This window comes from Rissa tridactyla, chromosome 12 (assembly GCF_028500815.1).
Source record: "Rissa tridactyla isolate bRisTri1 chromosome 12, bRisTri1.patW.cur.20221130, whole genome shotgun sequence".
Taxonomy (NCBI): Eukaryota; Metazoa; Chordata; class Aves; order Charadriiformes; family Laridae; genus Rissa; species Rissa tridactyla.
This window is the reverse complement of record NC_071477.1, coordinates 3,563,021-3,581,319: the sequence shown is the minus strand read 5'-3', so window position 1 is coordinate 3,581,319 and position 18,299 is coordinate 3,563,021. Positions and strand designations below refer to the sequence as shown.

The 18,299-nt window shown below is 48.1% G+C and overlaps 2 protein-coding genes across 3 annotated transcripts in view; one reads left to right on the top strand and one right to left on the bottom strand.

The window, feature by feature from the left end:
- NKAIN4 (sodium/potassium transporting ATPase interacting 4) overlaps window positions 1–18,299 on the top strand; it is a 55,765-nt gene that overhangs the window by 7,701 nt on the left and 29,765 nt on the right. The window lies entirely within an intron of this gene.
- Window positions 13,454–18,299, bottom strand: part of BIRC7 (baculoviral IAP repeat containing 7) — a 52,359-nt gene continuing 47,513 nt past the window's right edge. The window contains exon 7 of the mRNA XM_054218613.1: window positions 13,454–13,589. Within this exon, the coding sequence (XP_054074588.1) occupies window positions 13,585–13,589 (5 nt within the window). The 3' untranslated portion in view covers window positions 13,454–13,584. The remainder of the gene's footprint in view (window positions 13,590–18,299) is intronic.

Below are 18,299 nucleotides of genomic sequence, written 5' to 3'. Positions count from 1 at the left end.
GCTGTGCCAGCTTCCTTTGCCACCTTTCAGCGACTGGCCAGCCCTGCAGGCAGCTTCCCACCTGCTCTCCAGGCTCTCTCAGGCCAGCAAAATTTCTGCTTTCTTTCCTTTTTTTTTTTTTTGACTTCTTTTTCCATCCAATGTTCAAAACTCCAGAAAACCAGGGCCGCCATCATATTTTTTCTGCACCTGTGGAGCAAGCACACAGATGTCCGCCCAGCTCCTGGCTTTCAGAAGTGTGGGAGCACCCCGTCACGGCAGCAGGCGGTCCCACCGCACAGCAATGGGGCAGGAGGGCTGAGTGCTGGGGGGGGCAGATCCAGCCTCCGTGTCCTTTCTGCACTTTGGGGCAGCCCCTCACCACGCAGACTTTGTGCTCCCCATTGTACCACCCTCTGAGGAGACAAGAAGGCAGCTGAGGATCCCATTGATGAGATCCTGGAGATGGGATGCCTGGAGCAGGGGGAGCCAGGGCTCCTCATCCCGGCTCGCTCCATCCCACGCTTCGCAGAGCTGCCCATGAACTCGGTCTCCCAGGTCTAGGAGGGCATTCCTCTGTGACAGGATCTGGTTTCTCAGCACAGTTCTCCAAGTCTCTTTCCCTGTCATTGTGCCATCCCCGAGTGACCGGGGACATTGCTGACCTAAGGTCGGTAGGTCAGAATGATACAGGATGGACTCTCTCCTTCATTACTGAGCACTTGGGCGACCAGTCACCTGATCCAAGACCTTAAAGAACAAGAATTGAATATTACTGAGGACAGTTGGTTTGCACTTCTCCTCAAGAGCTAAATATACTTAATAAAAAATGAATCCTGGTGCTCAGAGGAGTACACAGTCACAGCGAATATACAAAGCCTGGAAAGATGCCTCCTGTGAGCCCCCTCCGGGGAACAGAGACCTGTCCTGTGTCTGTGGTGACCCTGACAACAGCCTTGGACCCATTAAAGCATCTGGTGCTGAATTATATTTTCCAAGTGCTGTTCTCTGGAGATAGTTCATCTCTAAGCACCGTTTCATCTGAACAGGGAAGGTGAGATAGAGGACGCTAAAGAAGGGGGATGGAGCATTTTATTACCCGCACAGAACTTATAAAATATTGAGTGTAACCTTGCATGGAGTGCTCTGTATGGTGTGTTCATCCATCACAGATAAACAGCCTCACCACAATTAACAGTTTGTCACTGTCTATCTTCAGCTCCACCTGAAAATTACCTCTGTAGTAACCAGAGCTCAATCTCAGTACCAGGAGGGTTAACCTACCTGGAGATCAGATCCTAGCCTTACTCGGATTTCTTCGTATTTAGGAGGTTTGGACATTATTTCTACAGTAGTGCAATAAAAGCATTGCCCTGCACATTAAAAATGGCTTCTTCTTGTCGGGAGTGTTTTGGGTTGTACTCTAAGGTCTACAAGCAAACTCTTCCCCTACATGAAGCTCAGCAGATGGTTGGTCTTTTTGTGGAGGGATGTAGCAGGATCTTTCCTTAATATTACTGCTGTGGTCTAGACACTCAGGAGTGCCCGACTCCATGCGGTGGGGCTTGGGAGCATCCTTTCCTCCCTTCAGAGATGCTGGACCTTTGATACTCCACTACGAGGGAAATACTCCCACTTTGGTGGAAGCACCACATCCAAACACTCCAAGGACTGGGATGTAGTCATGGGCACTTAAAGCTTTTCTGCTTCCCTGAGAAGGAATTATTGAGTGAAGCTGACTGAAGAAAAACTCCTCCTGAACCAAGGACCCACCTCTGCAGGACAAGAAAGCGCTCGCCTGGTCTGACTGGCTTTGACCTTCGTTTAGAGGCTTTGAAAGCAGCAGAGACCACAAGTACGTGTTTACCGGCTAACAGGTTCACAGAGATAAGGTCTAGGTCCACAGGCTGATTAACCTTGTGGAGAATGACTGAGACTTGAGTGCTCAGGCTTGGGCGGACTATTGCGCTTCCCTGGAACCCAAAACACCTTTGAGGTTCTGGACCGAACACCTCCTGTTCAACTGCAGCGCAGCAGAGCTTCTCCTGCAGCTCTTCCCTGGAGGACGGTGAAGAGAAATCTCTGGCCAGGTTGGAAGACTGTGCATTTAGATAGCTTGCATGAATATCTGAACTACTGGCTACTTAGCCAAATCAAACCCAGTTCCTAATTTCCCATGGCTACTGGTAATCCGTTAGCAGCAGGTTTCCATGGGCGAGATGAGAATGGGCTCTGACAGGCGGCTGGCAACCCTAGCTCCGGCAGACAACGCACTTTTGTGATATCATTGTGGGAAAGGCAATACACCTGCTTCTATTGTATACGTACAGAATTAAGGGAGAAATCTGATTATCCTGATTACTCAGAAATGCAAAATATGTGCAGAATACAGTTTGGTTAATTAGCTTGGGAGATTGCTGGCTGTTCGGCAGGGAGGAGAGCGGGTGTTGGGAGAAGTGTGATGGGAGTTCACAGTCTGTTTCGTGCCCTTTGCTTTCCGAACATGTGGAGAAAAGTGAGCACAGGGGTTTGGAGATGCGATTGCCAGCCTCAAAACAAATTACAAAGCTGGGAAAGGGCAATTCTTTTTGAAATGTCTGCCGCTTTTTAGGATTCTGGGTCTTCAAGTTTCCCATCTCGTTATTCTGAGAGGAGACATTCAAGGGAAGGATGGGCCTGCCTTGCTGCGCAAACAGCTGGCGAGAGCCCCTGCACGGCACCTTCTCACAGGTATCTGCTCCATGGGCTCTTTATCCTGCCTTTGTGCTGACACAGGCGGATTCTCAAATGCTCTCGGAAGCCTGAGGAGATGATGCCAGCAGTTGGTTCTGTGAAGGAGTGCTGCTTCCTTTGCATTTAATGGGCTCATTTGCACCACAGAAGTGCGTGTTAGAAGAGGTCTTCTGGCTCAAAATCTCACCTGCTTTTCCCAGAGATGTGGAACAAGCCAGGGCTGCTGGGCAGGGTGGGGGGTGGTTCATGCCACGCACATCTCAAGGTACTTAACCCCAGGCGTCTAGACACAGAGAACCAGGCTGGTTCCTCCAGCTCCACGCTGGACATACACCCACCAAGCAAACCATGGCAAGGCATGGGAGGGCTGCAGGAGCCGCACCAGCGCGAGGACAGGACAGCTGGCGGCACACCTCGCTGTGCTCTTGGGGCCTACCGTCTACATAATGCTCTGCCATCGGACCAGAGCCCAAACCCACATCTTCTGCACATGATCAGTGCTCAAAATGCATACTCATCCGTTGCTCCTTGTAGCCGTGCTACCTCATGTCTTTAAAAAACCCGACATGGCTTTTATTCCTGACCTAGCCAGAGACTAATGTCTACCTCAGGCTTTTCTGGAAAGGTTAACTTTCCTCTCCTGAGCCACTGGCCATGCTCGGAGTGCTCAGGATCAGTCCTGCTGCCAGTTTAAAACAACATGAGCTGGGAAGTTAGCTATGAGAAGCTACAGAAGCGTTCAGGCTTCCAGGGCTGCCACTGAAACAGCTTAAAACTGAGTTGTGTGACAGCCTGAAAGAATAGATAGGGTGATATAAAAACTCTGCCACGGCTTCAGACAATAAAGACTGTGTCTCCCTTCTGATGAATAATGGCTCTTTGTTTTATTTCTTAGATGACAGGGCCGTTACAACTGCTGAGAACTATTCCAGTGCTAAATATATGGCTGTGTAATAAAGGCTCTGCAATCTATGAACTGGGACTGAATGGATACTTGAGTGAATCATTTAAAGTGCGATGAATTTCTGAAGCAGCTCATAGTGACAGGAGGTGGAGGGGCAGTAAACTCCTTTGCAGATCTCTTAGCCCAAGGATGCTTTCCTTGCACGAGACGTAACCCAGGTTTCGCGACTGCCAAGTTTTTCCCTCGTGGTGGCTCCCATGGCCATGGAAAGTTCCCCACTCTCGGTTTCGGACACTGACCTGCAAACAAAGGGCGTTTCAGATGGAGCGCCAGTGTTTGGTGGTGAGACTCTGTACAGATTTTCTAGCAGGAATCCTGGAAACCCAATCCTGGCAGACTCAACGGGAACGCAGCAGTAAACCCAGCTGTAACCCAGGGCTGAGGGCTCAGTGGGGCTTTGCTGGACCCCATCAGAAATAGCGATAGTCTGGAGCCTGCTACCATAAGGAGGAAAATGCTGCTTCTTACCGCGGCAGTGTTTCCACGCTAGTGGAAGAGAGGATGCACAGATATTGTTGTCACTGTTCTGGAGTGCACCTCGGAGTCCTGCCAGATTAAACTTCCTTGAAATTACTTAATGTAGCAGCAAGGATTTGCATTTCCATAATGTGGATTAGCACATTTCTATTTTAGCTAATCCTTGCAGACAGACCTGCGAGCGAGAAGATCAAAAGACTTGAAAAAGCTGGTTGGAAAGTTTGGAGTAGGGACAAGCCAAAGATGCCGTTGTTCCAGGGGTGAGGAATCGTCTCTCACCTCCGAGGGGAGCGGTCGCAGCAGGGAGGCAGGGCCACGTGTGGATGAAGCTTTGGTGACACAAAACTAACAGAGGGCAAGTCTTTGTCCCCGTCCGTGGCCGGAGGAGACACAAGGGTTCATAAGTGCCCCACGTCTGAGCTGCTGCCCTGCGCTTCGGGGTCCAGTCCCTGCAAGGTCACCAAACTCTCGCACTGGCTAAAGATCTGCCGCAAATGAACTTTGTTCTCCAGAGCTGCCAAAGTGGCATCTATTGACCAGCCTCTATTTTAAAAGGGGGAGAAAGGGAAAAAGAGAAGGAGAAGAGAAATTTGGCTTCACTGTTGAATAAATCATGAGCCATTGAGGAGCTGGAAGTCAGCAGGGGAGGGGTGGGGGCAGCGCAGAAATGAAGGGGATGCAAACGTCATGCGAAAAATGAAGCGCAGGAGGGGCCTGGCCATTGTGCGACACTCTTGGAAACTTAATTGGAGAGTCGGTTGGTGGGAGGCCAAAAGACGTATACAATAAAAGAGAGACACTCGACTGGACTGAAAATGCAAACAAATTGGGTAGCACAACAGAAGAGATAAATTATGCTCATAAAATAAACAATGGCTGAGTGACACTGGATAAACAGTTACATATAATAACGCCACTGTTTGTCTCAGCCATCCTAATTGGGAGGCTGGGCAGCATCCGATGAAAACTCTGCATTGCACATTTTCCCTTTATAATGAGGAAGATTTTCCCTCCCCCCCCCCCCCCCCAAAGCCGCTTCCCAGTCCCATTTAGCAGCAAACTGAAAGGCCTGGTTTCATTCCACTTTCCCACAGCAAACTCATCCTGGCAGGAACTGCATTAAGGAGGACAAGTAGAAAATGATAATAAATTGAGGACTTGCTCTTATTTCACCTTGTGACAAATCCATCCAGTGGGTGACTCGGGGAGGGTGATAAGAGCATGGACTGGGCTGCCGTTTTCCTTTTGACGCTTGGTCATGTGGAAAATAACCCCATTCTAGCCCTCACTCAAAAGGGCTTTCCTTTAAAAATAATGCTTTTTAAAAGGCACTGAATCCTTATTTACACTGTTGGAAAGCCAGCAGCTCGCCTCCATCAAAGTGAACGTCATGGGTCTCATTTCATCATCTACTTGGATTGAAGAGCAGAAACAAAGGGGATGCCGCACAAAAAGTGATACGGTCAATGCCATTAATACACGTGGGAGAACTTGTTAAACCCTAGGGTTTTTTTTTAGCGTGATACTGTATTGCTAATAAATCCCTAATGAGAATCTTTTGTTTCATTGAACTCCTCTCAAGTATAGCAGGAAAACACAGCGGTGCAGGGGATGCTGAGCACGAGAAAAACATGGGTTTAGTGACTTCTACCACGGCTCGCTCTCACGCTTTGAACCCGAGACTCTCCACCCCCGGCGCTTACCTCCAGCACTCAGTGGAGTCTGTAGCAGAGATGTGCTCTTACCCTTTAATGACTACCCAGAGCAGCTTGCGCTTCCCAAGCTGCTTCATCAACCCGTGAAAGAGAGAGGCTGATCCTCAGCCTCAAATGTGCGTCTAAACTTTTCACCATCTCCATCCTTTAGGAATTTACTTGGTTCATCTATTTGAGCACTTCATGTGTGTCTGTTTTCTTGCTTTTATCGACTTAAGAAAAACAGAGCTGGATCTCTGCTTCCCAGCCCGTAATGCTCCTGGGGAGGTTCCAGCCGGGGAAGAAACCCAAGAGGTGGCCAGCCTTCCTCGCCCCCGAGAGCGACGGGGACCACGCTGCTGGGGCTGTGCCAAGGGGACCGGTGGCTCCTGAGACGCGGGTGGCAGCTCAGAAGTCATCTTGGGTGGCACAAAATTGGCTTTGCCTCCTAAAGTGGCTGGAAAACTGAAATATCCCTAGTTTACATGACTTGAGAGGGGCAAGGGAAGCTAGATTTGTTACCTGTAATTACGAAGGTAATTAATCAATTAATTAAGTACGACTGATTTTCTTCCAGTGAAGCAATCAGAAGATGAAAGTCCATAGTGACTGATTCATTTTCTAGCCACTTTGTAGAAGGGAAGTTGTTTGTGGGGATTGTGGTTATTGGCAAATTCCTGCAATGCCCCGAAAGCCTCTGACAGTCCCTATTTGTAACAAAATAGTTGTTTTCCTGTTTGCGCCAATTTAAAACCCTTCCTGTCAAAAGCATTTTACTGGAACCAGAAGCTGGACCGCTAAATGTTTTTCATGTCCAAAATACTCTTTTCTTCCCAGTTCTTTTTCATTTCATGCTTTGATGACAGGCCTAGAAGTTTCCTAGTACGTTCATTAGAGGAGAGTGGGTCAGTATTTCTTCACTGATATTTATTTTTCAGCTGGAAAAATGGCTACATATTTTTTTCAACTATAGTTTTTCAAAGGAAACTTTTCTTTTGTCCTTTTTTTAACTGAAATAAGGACGTTTTTATGTTCGGGTGGGTTTTTTTTGGCAAAGAGTAAACAACAGAGTGTTACTAGTGATGATTAAAGCTCGGCTGTCGCAGTATGTGTCATTTTATACTGCCGACAGCGCGTATGAAATGCAAGCAAATCACTTGGCCCATTTGCAGCCAAACTCCTCAAGTGCCTCCAGCTTCTGATTTGCCCGAAAACTTTCTGCATATTGCCATGACGTGCAGAGGGGAAAGTCTCCTGGGTCGGTTTTGATATACAAGCCCAATCACTTCTGCAGTATTAGCTCATCTTCTCTGTCCTGACTTCCCAGCTGTTTATTAGACTAAAGTTACATCCTCCGGCGGCGGAGGGCGAGGTAAGATTAATGGCTGAGCGGAGCAGCAGCAGCGGGGGGCTGGCAGGTGGAGTGACTGGGCATCCTTTGCTGGGCATTGCTGGGATTGGGTCGGAACATCAACAATTTGGCTGAATTTGGGGGGGATGCAGGCACGGTTCAGGGTGAGTTTCCCTCTCTGTTTTGAGAACGTGAGAGTGATGGGAAAGGTGAGGGGGCTGGGGCCGCGATCAGCACGGGCAGGTCCCCAGAGTAAAATGCCACCTCTTCTTAAGAGCAGGCGGCCATCCAATAAACCCAGTATTGCAATGCTGATGCGGTTTCTGCTGATGCAGGATGATTAGTATGAAATATTAAAGAAGCTTTTTACAAATACAACCCAAGTCTCCAGCTGTCCTCTGTGTAAAGTGAGGGTGTTATTTCTAATTCCACGATATAGATGGGAAGGCAGTTAACAACTGTGCAGGAGGGCTTTGGTGGAAGGTGTAAGAGCGTAATCGAACCCAGCAGACTGATCCGTAGTTGGGGTAACACTGGTTTGTGCTGCCCTGTGCGAGAGCCGGGCTGGGTGTCAGTGCGTCGATGCCCAGATGCCTCCGTGTTGTTCCCATGGGATCTCCTCTCCTGCTCCATCAGGCCCGGGATTTACAGAGTCTGCAGCTGGACGTCAGCTGTGCCTCACGTCAGCAGATACTCCAGCTCTTGACTGAATGCCGGCTTCTGTCTTTCTCAAGGAGCTGCTGCTCATGGCATTACCTCTGTACAAGAGGGACATTGAAGTGCTGGAGCGTGTCCAGAGGAGAGCTACCAGGCTGGTGAGGGGTCTGGAGACCAGGGCATATGAGGAGAGGCTGAGGGAGCTGGGCATGTTTAGCTTGGAGAAGAGGAGGCTGAGGGGAGACCTCATTGCCCTCTACAACTCCCTGAAAGGAGGGTGTAGAGAGGTGGGTGTTGGCCTCTTCTCCCAGGGGAATAATGACAGGACCAGGGGAAATGGTCTGAAGTTGCGTCAGGGGAGGTTTAGGTTAGATATTGGGAAGAATTACTTTACTGCAAGAGTGGTCAGGCACTGAACAGCCTGCCCAGGGAGGGGGTTGAGTTACCGTCCCTAGAGGTGTTTAAGAAACATCTAGATTTGGCACTTCAGGGCATGCTCTAGTGGCAGAGATTCTAGGTTGGTTGTTTGTGGTGGTTTGTGATTATTATTTTTTTCTGGTGTATGTATGGTTGGACTCGATGATCTCAAAGGTCCTTTCCAACCATGAAGATTCTATGATTCTATGATTACAGTGGGGCAAAAAGCATCATCTGTAGCTGCTGGTGGGTGGAAAGGGAAAGCTGTAAAATCATGGGAAATGCATCCCTTTGGCCTCACACGTGGTGCCTCCCTGACCCCCCCCAACTTCACAGCCAGGTAATAGGAAGCAGAAGTGCTAAGAGCACTTCTCTGTGTCCTGGTGGGGGAGAGAAAGTCTTCATCACCACTTTGCTTTCCATGAGAAACAGTTGCTCTATGAAGAAGGGTCCGTTTGTACGGTAATTACCAGGGGAAGTTTCTGGGTGGCTGTGCTCTCCCCCCTCCCGCTGCAGGGTGATTACAAATGGGCTTTCGTTCTAGGAGCCAAGTTGCAGCAAGACCATGGCAGGTCCCAATTTCCTAGATTATTAATAATAACAATATCATTTTCTTTCTCCCCCTATTTCTCACCCACCCTGTGCTTCCCTTTTAATGAATTCTCTTCTCTTGCTGTAGACTCCGCAGTGACACCAGCCTGATTTGTAATGTAAATAGGCAGCCCAGTGTAAAGGCGACCTGCAAGAGCACCGCAGGGCTCTAATTATAATTTTCATTAAACTCCTCCTGTTTACGAATATCCAAGCAATCTGGCATTGCAGCAGGAGCAAGAGGAAATTAAAGCAACACTACCACTTAGCCACAGCGTTAGCGAGCAGGGTGTTGAGCAGAAACTGAAACAGGGCTCCTACGGACAAAGTTTTGAAGAGTTATTTCAGCTTTGGCATCCTTCCTCTCTGAAGCTTTCACCCTGGTTGCAGAGCTTGCCTGTTTTTCCTCCAGAGGATCTGGCTGGCGCGAGCATTTTACGCGTGATCTGTTCGTGACCTAATTAAGGGGATCAGCTGGTAGAGCTCCCAGTGCAATGTGCAGGGAGGAGCTGGGGGAGAGCGGCCGGAGCAGGACAGGGCCGGTGGAAGGTGCGGAGCAGAGGGAGAGGGACCCTCGAGCAAAGGGACCTTGATCTAAGGAGTACATGGACACTAAGAAACTCTCATCCTCATATCCCCCGGGCCGATAAAACCAGCTTCAGGTGGCTTTCTGCAGGTGTTTTGCCTTCAGAGAGGCATTTTTGTAACTCAGGCTACAGCTGACCCTTCCTGAGTAAAAAAGTGCCGCAGGTGCCAGCCGTGAATTAGACTTGCAGGGGACACTTTCATTCATAAAGCTAAAGGCAGGGCATTCTCAGTGTCCCCTGCACACAGTGAGTCTTTCTTGAGCTGTGTGTGGACAGAACAGAGGAAAAACTGAGCTTGGCTTTTTGAGCCTGAAGCAAGAGTTTCTTCCTCCTTTCAGAGACTGCCAGTAGTATATTTAAGGTCATAATTCAACTTTGGGGTAACCAGAGGCAAAATAAAATTGCAGTATGCAATAAGTGCCTATAAAATAGCAACGATAGCTGTAATTTTGTCTAAACTGGGTGAGTCCAGCTGGTATCTCATGGGCTTTATTTATACATAAATCTTTCTAGTGCACTTGAGAGCTTATGGGGATCTCCAAGCTATTCCCAAACTGCTGGTCCCGCGTCCAGGAGATTCCAGAGAGCTGCATCGTTAGAAGACAGGCTGGGTGGTCCTGGCCCAAAGAGTGCTTTGGTCCAGCCTTGTGCCTTCTCTGCAAGCCCTGTTGATGTGTTTGCGCTCTCCCTCCAGCAGCAGAGATGGCTCTTTTCGCTAAGCAGACATTGCTTAAGATAGCAGGACCAGAAAATATAGGGTATAGTCCCTATATAAACAACCTCTTTTTAAGTATTTTAGTTTTTTTCCCTGCATCCCTGTCACGGGAATGAGCCCAAACTTTGGATAGCCTTCCTGGCTGAGCAGAGGCGGGGATCACAGAATATAATGCCCTGTTGGTAGGAAATAAATCTATTAGAAAATTAAATTCCTGCTGATCTCCAACACCACTCTGCCTCACAGCCTTTATAGTGTTTAGATGGCTTCATAAATGGTAGCAGATCTCCCAGGGGAAATGGCTGGGGAGTTAACGGCACATCTTTAATATACTTCACTCACCAGGGAAATTCGTGCTACTAGTGGGAGAAGGTGTTCCCCTTAGTTCTAAAGCTGTCTGCCACACCAGGATGCCATTTGTGGGGAGCGGCAAGGATGTTTGCCCAGTCCGTCGGTACAAGGTGGGCTAAGATAGATAGTGTGGCAAGTCCTCCAAGAGGCGAGGGAAACCAGGACTGCTACAAGTGTGGAGCCCGAGCCTGGGATAAGGCACTTGTTGAAGAAACTCATTGTATTTTATGTCTGTTCCAAATACAGTCACATCCCCTTCATTCCAGTGCTCCCTCTCCCTGTTACAAAGCTGGAGAGCCAAAGCTGAGCTGTGAGACTGAGGGAGGAGAAAACAGCTGGCAGGGGAGAGCATTTGGGGCACAACAGATTAATTTAATTATGTTTGGGAAACTTAGGTTTGAGTGTTGATGTAGGTTACAAACAAAACAAGTTTGTCGTTCTTGTCAGAGTGCTTTTTTGCCTGGATCACAAAGGCACCTGCCTATTAATTTAGCCTGATTGCTAATCTGGGCAATCAGCAATCACAGCAGTGTGCAGTACTTAGATGCTGTCAGGAGACACAAGCAGGAGCGAAGGGAAGAGAGCAGCTCGAGTGTCTGATGCTGCTGCACAGACACCTCTCTGCATCCCTGACCGAGCCCCGAGGAGAGATGTGGTCCAGGAAAACAAAACGCCAGAGGCTGTGCGGGGTGTGCAGAGCACGAGCCTCACCAGGCACGTAACTGACCCGGATCTGCAAGAAGTTTAGGCAATACAGGGCAATAATTTTACTGAAATGTTCCTCCTAGGAAGCAGTCTTTTTCCTGGGAGCTGTATTCTGAGCACCATCCAGAAAGTCCATGCTGGGCAACCTCTTTCACCTCTGCCGCATTATGTGCAAGAGCCAGCTAATTAACTGTACTGCCGATCACCCCGTTTAGAGGGTTGTGGAGCAGGAGAGGGGCTTCCACATTTGTGCTGCGCCCCAGGATGTGCCGTTTGGTGGGGACCATGGACTACTGAGTCTTGCTAGAAGTACTGCCAGCTACTGCCTTGCGCCCCAGCGCCTTCCCTCTCCCTTCACAAATCCCTGCTGCTTTGTCCACTACGTGGCCCAACCCAACCCTTGGAGAAAGAAGGTTTAAGAGGTTTGTGTGCAGGAATGTCTGTGCGTAGCCCATGTCTTCAGCTGAGCAAGGCTGGTGGCTCTACGTGATGTACTGGGAAACCTCAGCCCTTCTGAAGCCGGAGCCTCAACTCCAGACGCACACAAACAGGCTTCTGCACCGCTCCAGTGCCAGTCTCATCCCTTCTGTTTAGCAAGAATTGTGCTTTTCCTGGAATGCTAAACAGCATTCGGGCATGTGGGACTGAATAATGACATATCTTTGCAGCTAGGATGTTTCTGAAGGGTATCAGTAGCAGAAAGCATTGGGATCAAAGTCAAAGCAGCGGCACTCCTGAGAGCATCATTGCCAACACGCAAAATGATGCTGGGAGGGCAGAATCCAGAGCACAAAGGTGCCAGGCCAGGGGGAAGGAGGAGGTGTTGAGGACTCAATGCCTGTGTGACAGCAGGATGCTCTGGGCTTCAGCAGGGAAGCTGTGCTGAACCACACCGAGGGGTTAGTTCTGCCCAGGCTCTGTGCAGGATGGGACTGGGGTGGGAGAAGTCCTGATCCTCGGCTATGGCATGGTGGAAAGCTGCGTTTCCTGGAGTGTCATGCCCCTGGAGCAGTCAGTCCCTGCTGCAGGGCAGTGACCTGCTATGGGGCTTACGCCAGCCACAAGGACTTCTCCAGCTGCCTTGTGGGGGTCTTTGGCAGGTCCTCCAAGCCATCGCAATGACCAGAGTTTCCTTCTGAAACAGAAATGATTTAAAGATACAAGGTCTGCTAGAGGCCTCTCTAATGTCTGCGTGAATTTTCTCCTCAGCAGCTTCTGGGGAGAAAACGGACCAAACCGAGCAGAGAATGGGGCTTATTGTATCCAGTGGCCAGAGTGACCAAAGATGTCTGAGAGACAAAGTGACAAACAGAGACCTCCTGTGCAATTAGTCTCTTGACCTCTGTTGTTCAGCGAGGGATGCTGGGAAGGGAGCTGTGGATCACAAGGCCCCAAGGAAGGTTTCCTTGACAACACTTACTGAAGAAAAATGAGATTTCATGAATGCAGCGGGTATTAGCACGTGAGAGGCTGACTTTAGAAGAGACAAGGACGCAGCACCTGGCAGAACAAGCCCCTCGATTAGGGGGATGTGAAGTAGTGGCTCAGTGAACTGCTTTTTCAGATAAACTTAATTAAACAGCTATTACAACCATTAATATTTATTTAGAAATGCAGACACTGTGTCAAAAGCAGACTTATTGTTTAATAATTTTTCTGCCCAGAAAATCTTCTCCACCTTGAATAAGCACCGGCACACGGAAGGGAATTTTCTGCTCACTGCTGATAGTTTCACCACGCTGCAGCTTGGCTTTAAGATTCTTTAGATCTAGCATTGTTTCACCATTTACAAACACAAACCAATTGTATAGAAAGACTATGTATAATAATACATCATCATAATAATAATACCAATAGCACCAATGCAATAACATCAATAAACAAAGCAGACAGTTGTTTAGTATTCCCAAACTTAAACTGTTTGAAAGAACCAAAAGTAAAGGTATTTGTGTTCAAAACCTAAATGGATATATTTTTAAATTATACGTTTGAGACTTTTTAATTTCTTCCTGCTGTTTCAGCCAGCTGGACTTAAATTTTCATCCTTATATGATGTCTCATAGGGATAGCAGTACTCTGACTTTGTCCTGAACTCAAGCCATCAACCACTGCGTGGCCAAAATACCTCAGGAAATCAGTGCAAGTTTTTCCTCAAGAAAAGACCCGTGACCTTTTTCAATGAAAGTCTTGGCCGCTCCGATGGTGTTTGCACAGTAGACAAACAAAGAGCGTCTTCTTAAAAAGCAAAGCCAGTTGGCAGGAAATCAAACGCTGAATCAACGCGTCGGGAATCGGCCAGGCAGCCCTGAACATCACGGGAGCCTGGTGGTGAGCGAGGGCTGCAGCTGGGGCTCTTTCTCAGTTCAGGCTAGAGAGAAAGTAAATATAGGGGTTTAAGTTGCAAATTTTGTCTGGATTGAAGCTGTAGAGAGGCACGCAGGGTCCAAGGCAGCTGTGTACGCCACTGAACAAGGGCAGTGCAGGAGCCGGGGCAGTCTGTGAGGCTATGTGTCCTTAGAGCAGTGAAAGACAAGGAAAGGCAGTTGAATTTGCAAGCTGCTTTTTATAGGCCAAGTGGAAAATTGTCTAGGGTTCTGGGTAAAACATTTCTTCTTCTTTATTTTTTTGCAGGACTATCTCCCTTAATTCCTGGCTGGCCCATAGCAGTAGGATCAGCCTTTACCATTTGCGCCATTTATTGCATGCTTGGAAATTTATTTCTAACACTTAATTTTAAAAAAGAAATCTTTTATTAAAGCTGAGCTTTGAAAGTGTAAAAGCAGGTTTGCTTGCAGAAACAGATACATATGGACGTGTGTGTGTGTGTAGGACATCCTCTTTGCCTATCGGTACCTGCCATCGGGCTTTCTGAGCATCTTTCCTGCATCTGTACGAGTCATGTCAACATCTTAAAAGCGATATTTGTTATTTTCTGTCCCAATTGATTTCAGAAATGCAGTGAAAGACACAGATCCAAACCAAATAAGATTAAAGGCTTTAAAAGCTTAATAAGTTAAGAAGAGCAAATCTAGCTGATAACATGGCCTTGATAGCAGGCTATAAAGGACGCGGAGTTAAAGAATTACAGGTAACTGACTTGTTCGTCAGCATCCCTTCTTCTTTAGCAATATGGAGGCACAAGGGGAACAGGTTGAAGTCTCCACCGTATCAGCATGACAGGAGCAACAGAAGACAAAGGTGAGGGGATAGAAAAGATTTGAGGGACCAGAATTTAAGCAAGCCCCCACCATCAGCCCACGTTGAATCAGCTCGGATCATCCTGCTGGCGTCGACATCTGCCAGTGACACTGTCCTGCCAGAGCCATCGGAAACGCAACTGGAATGGTTTGAACCCCCCAACAAGGAACTGTTGTGCATTTTGAGATGTTTTCTAAGACCATTTTCCTGTTTTGCAATGGGCTCTGTCAGGCAACACTCCCCTCCAGCTCGGGTAGAGCTTCCCTCTCTGGTGAAGTTTTAATGGTGTAAAGACCTTGAGCATGTCCTGTCGGGCTGGCTGGCAAAGCCTTTTTTTGCTCAGTGAGCTATGTGATAGGACCCTCCGTAAAGCGCAGAGCATCTTCTCTGCCTTTTATATCTTTCCCGGCCGTATAAATGAACAATGGCCCAACAGAGAGCTTTGGCTTGTTTTGTTTGCCTGGCTAACAATTGCCTCACGTGCTTATTTGCTATTCCAGTTTCACTCCGATCAGCAGAAATGTGGTTTATTTCAGGAGAGAAAAGTCTGCCACAACTGTTCCCATTTTAGTACTGCAACAAATCATTTAATTTAAAGAATGAAAGGTAAAAATGTTCTATGGGCTAGAGAAGCAAAAGGAGCAGAAGGAATCCTGTTTTTAATAAGGATAGTCATAAAGAAGAAAAATTTGTCCTCCCTGATGGAAAGGTCCTGTCAGCTTTGAATGGGTTGAAACCTGTGCCACAATCTGTGAAATTTTGCTTTACAACCAATATCTCTAGAATATAATAGGCTTTCTCAATAGAATACTGTGAATCATCGTAAAGGAAGCTACAGCAAGGGTATTACTCTGCAGAAACTTGGCAGCAGCAGACAAAGATGGCAATTCCCCTGCTCAACAAGAGGGATCCAGGAGAGGTTCAGTAGGAGGATGCAGATCCCTCAGTGCCCGTAGGCAAACCCTGACCCTGCCGTTTCTGAGCCAGACTGAAGGAACCAGGACTGAAGGGAACGACCACATTCTTCACATCCCAACCCTAAATCGGGGCCAGCTTAGCCCAAACATCAGCCCTGTTTATCTGCAAATCTCAGCAGCATTTCAGGGGTAAGCTTTGCACACAGACCTGGAGTGTAATGAGTGAAATGGTTGTTTATCTATTTGTTTTTAGCAAATATTTCCTTAATTATGCTACATTCCCGGGGGAATGGGGACAAGCCCAGGGGAACTTCAGGCTGCATTTCTGATGGCTGGATTGCAGCACAGACTCACTACCTGCGTGTCAGCAATACAGTGGTAGAGTTTCATCAGTAGCATTTGTGCTCGTCGTCAACATACATCTTACAGAAAATTGGTTTTATTTTTATAAATGAGGAAACAGCTTGCCTGAGCTTGCACATCACACAGGAGCATACTGACCCAGCTCCTGCTCCCCTTCACTGAGCCAGCAGACGGCCACAGCCGATCTCTGTACCAGCTGAGTCACGCCTGCACCCAGCGACACAAAATCATAAAAAAAATGGAAAAAGTGGCAAAGGAACATAAATCAGAAGAGAAACAACCTGGAGACAAGGGCAAGTGCAGTAAGGAAGAAGGAAGTATGACGGTCCCTTCCAACCCCTACCATTCTGTGATTCTGTGATTCTGAAATTCTGGGATTCTGGAATCATGGGGAAAAATCCAGTGTGGCAGGGACCAGGGACCTCTCTAGGAGCTGTGCCCCAGCCTGAAGTCAGCGTAGATTGGCAGGTCCATCTCCAGGATGGTTGGGTACCTCTCACTTCACAGACCAATGTCTTCCCTGGACAAAATAAGCCCGGAAACATCACGAAGCTGTGGAAGGACAAGCTTTCCCCTTCTATACAGCCCTAATGGCAAACATTCATTTGTGAGAAGAAAACACTTTTCCAGACATGGATGCCCTGATTCTGGAGTGGGAAAACTCACGGCAGAAGGCATGGGCAGGAAGGATCTGCCCTCATCCCCCTTTTCAGGGCCTGAAGGCAAGAGGCGAAGCTGAGCAGGGTGTTATCTCTGCGGAACACACCCCCGTTGTGTCCCCTCGGCTAATTGATGCTCTGTGCGGCACACACACATGCGTTAATGTAACGCACAAAGCCAATTAAATGCCTGATTGGATGAAGCGGTCACAGTCAAGTGACCCATTGCCAGCCAGTCAGGATTCAAAATTTCCAAATATCGTTAAGGTACGTGCGTTAATCCCCTCCTAAAAGATTAAGCGTTTAACCTATTACTGCTGTTTCTGAGGAGATACAGAAAATCCGCTGTGCTGCGGGGGGAGAGCAGGCTGAACGGTGCAATGAGCAGCGCTTGCCCCAGTCCAGCCCCACAGCCCTGCGCGTGGCCGTGCAGCCCATCTCACAGCATCTTCCAGGGGGTTCACATTGATCAGAACAGGGCAGTATGCATCGCTTCAAAGGGAAGACTAATTATTTCACAGAAGAGAGATTTTTGGGGACTGTCTCCATTCCCTCCCCACTCTCTCTGCGCCCCTTTGCCAGTGAAGAGCGATGTCAAGGGGGAAAGCTGCTGACCCCCACACTGGTTGATCTCCCTTAGACAGGGCTGCTCTAAATTTCTTTGCAATACAGATTTTTGTTGAACTTCCAAGATAGCGTTGAGAATTGCAATACCTTCCTAGCCCAAGAGAGGTGTGAAGGTGATTTCCCCAGTGACGCAGGAAGAAGGAGGAAAAATGATCATTTGATAGATGTGGCTTCTCTCATCGAGCGGCTTGACTGGGACCTGCAACCACTCACATCCTTAAATGCTTTGAGCCATTACAGATGCTCCAGTGCTTGGTCCCCAGCTCCCATTTAAAAGCCAAGCCAGGAAAAGATGTCACATAGCTGATCACACACAGTGGACTAGGATCATCCATGGTTAATGTCTAATTAGTAGTCAGATTAATATTAACTATCAATGGTATACTGTAATTATTTATTTAAGTCAAAATAAATATGAAATGCAACAATGCAATCCCAGCATACTACTGTGATAATGAAGCAGACTTTGAACTCTCACCCTGGCAGGGAAATCTCCTGCTGTGCCTCAGCCCCAGCGAAGTCGCTGGTCAATGGGGGAAGGTTGGCTGCACTGCGTTAGTGGAGACAAGCAACGAGAAGATGTCTCTGCATAAGGCTGGGCACTGGGGAAAAACCTGCAGCAACCGTTTTGCCCCCTCCACTCACTGTTTCGCCCATAGCCACAATATTTAAAGGCTGTGGGGATGTAAAGGCTAGCACGCAATTGCATGTTTGCTGTGCTCTTTCAGCTGCAGGCATAACACAGCCCTTCAGATCCAGGTTACCAGTTGTTGCCTGATGCACAGACGATGGCTGTGGATGAAAAGCTCATCTTTATGCAAATATGATTTGAAAAGCAGGCCCAGCACTTCAACAGTAATGGAGTTTTATTTCGAGAACGCAGTACTAGCCTTGAATCATGTCATTAGTGCAGGAGAGGAACACAGCCTGTCCTCCTGGAAAACCGATGTGTTTGCAGAATTTCTTTGCTGGGTGGCAGCATTTTCTGCGGGGTTAAGGTGGAATAGAGAGTTTCCTCTTCTCTCTCACTTTGATGGACGTGTGCTGGAGAGCAGAAGCATGAGAGGTGTCAGGAATGATGGAGTGATGCTGAAGGCTCTGACAAATGAGCTCTTGAAAGTCCTGGTGCAGCCATTTAAGATGTCACCGTCCTGCCATTCACCTCTGACAGGGCCGCCTCCCCATTGCAAAGCACAGAGGACGTGGCCCAACACAGGCACTGGAGCTCACTGGTCAGCGTTAGCTTAGCCATGGGAGGAGATGGGATGAGAACAAAGTGGAAGGGGGTGTGTGCAAACACATGTTCTGTCCTAC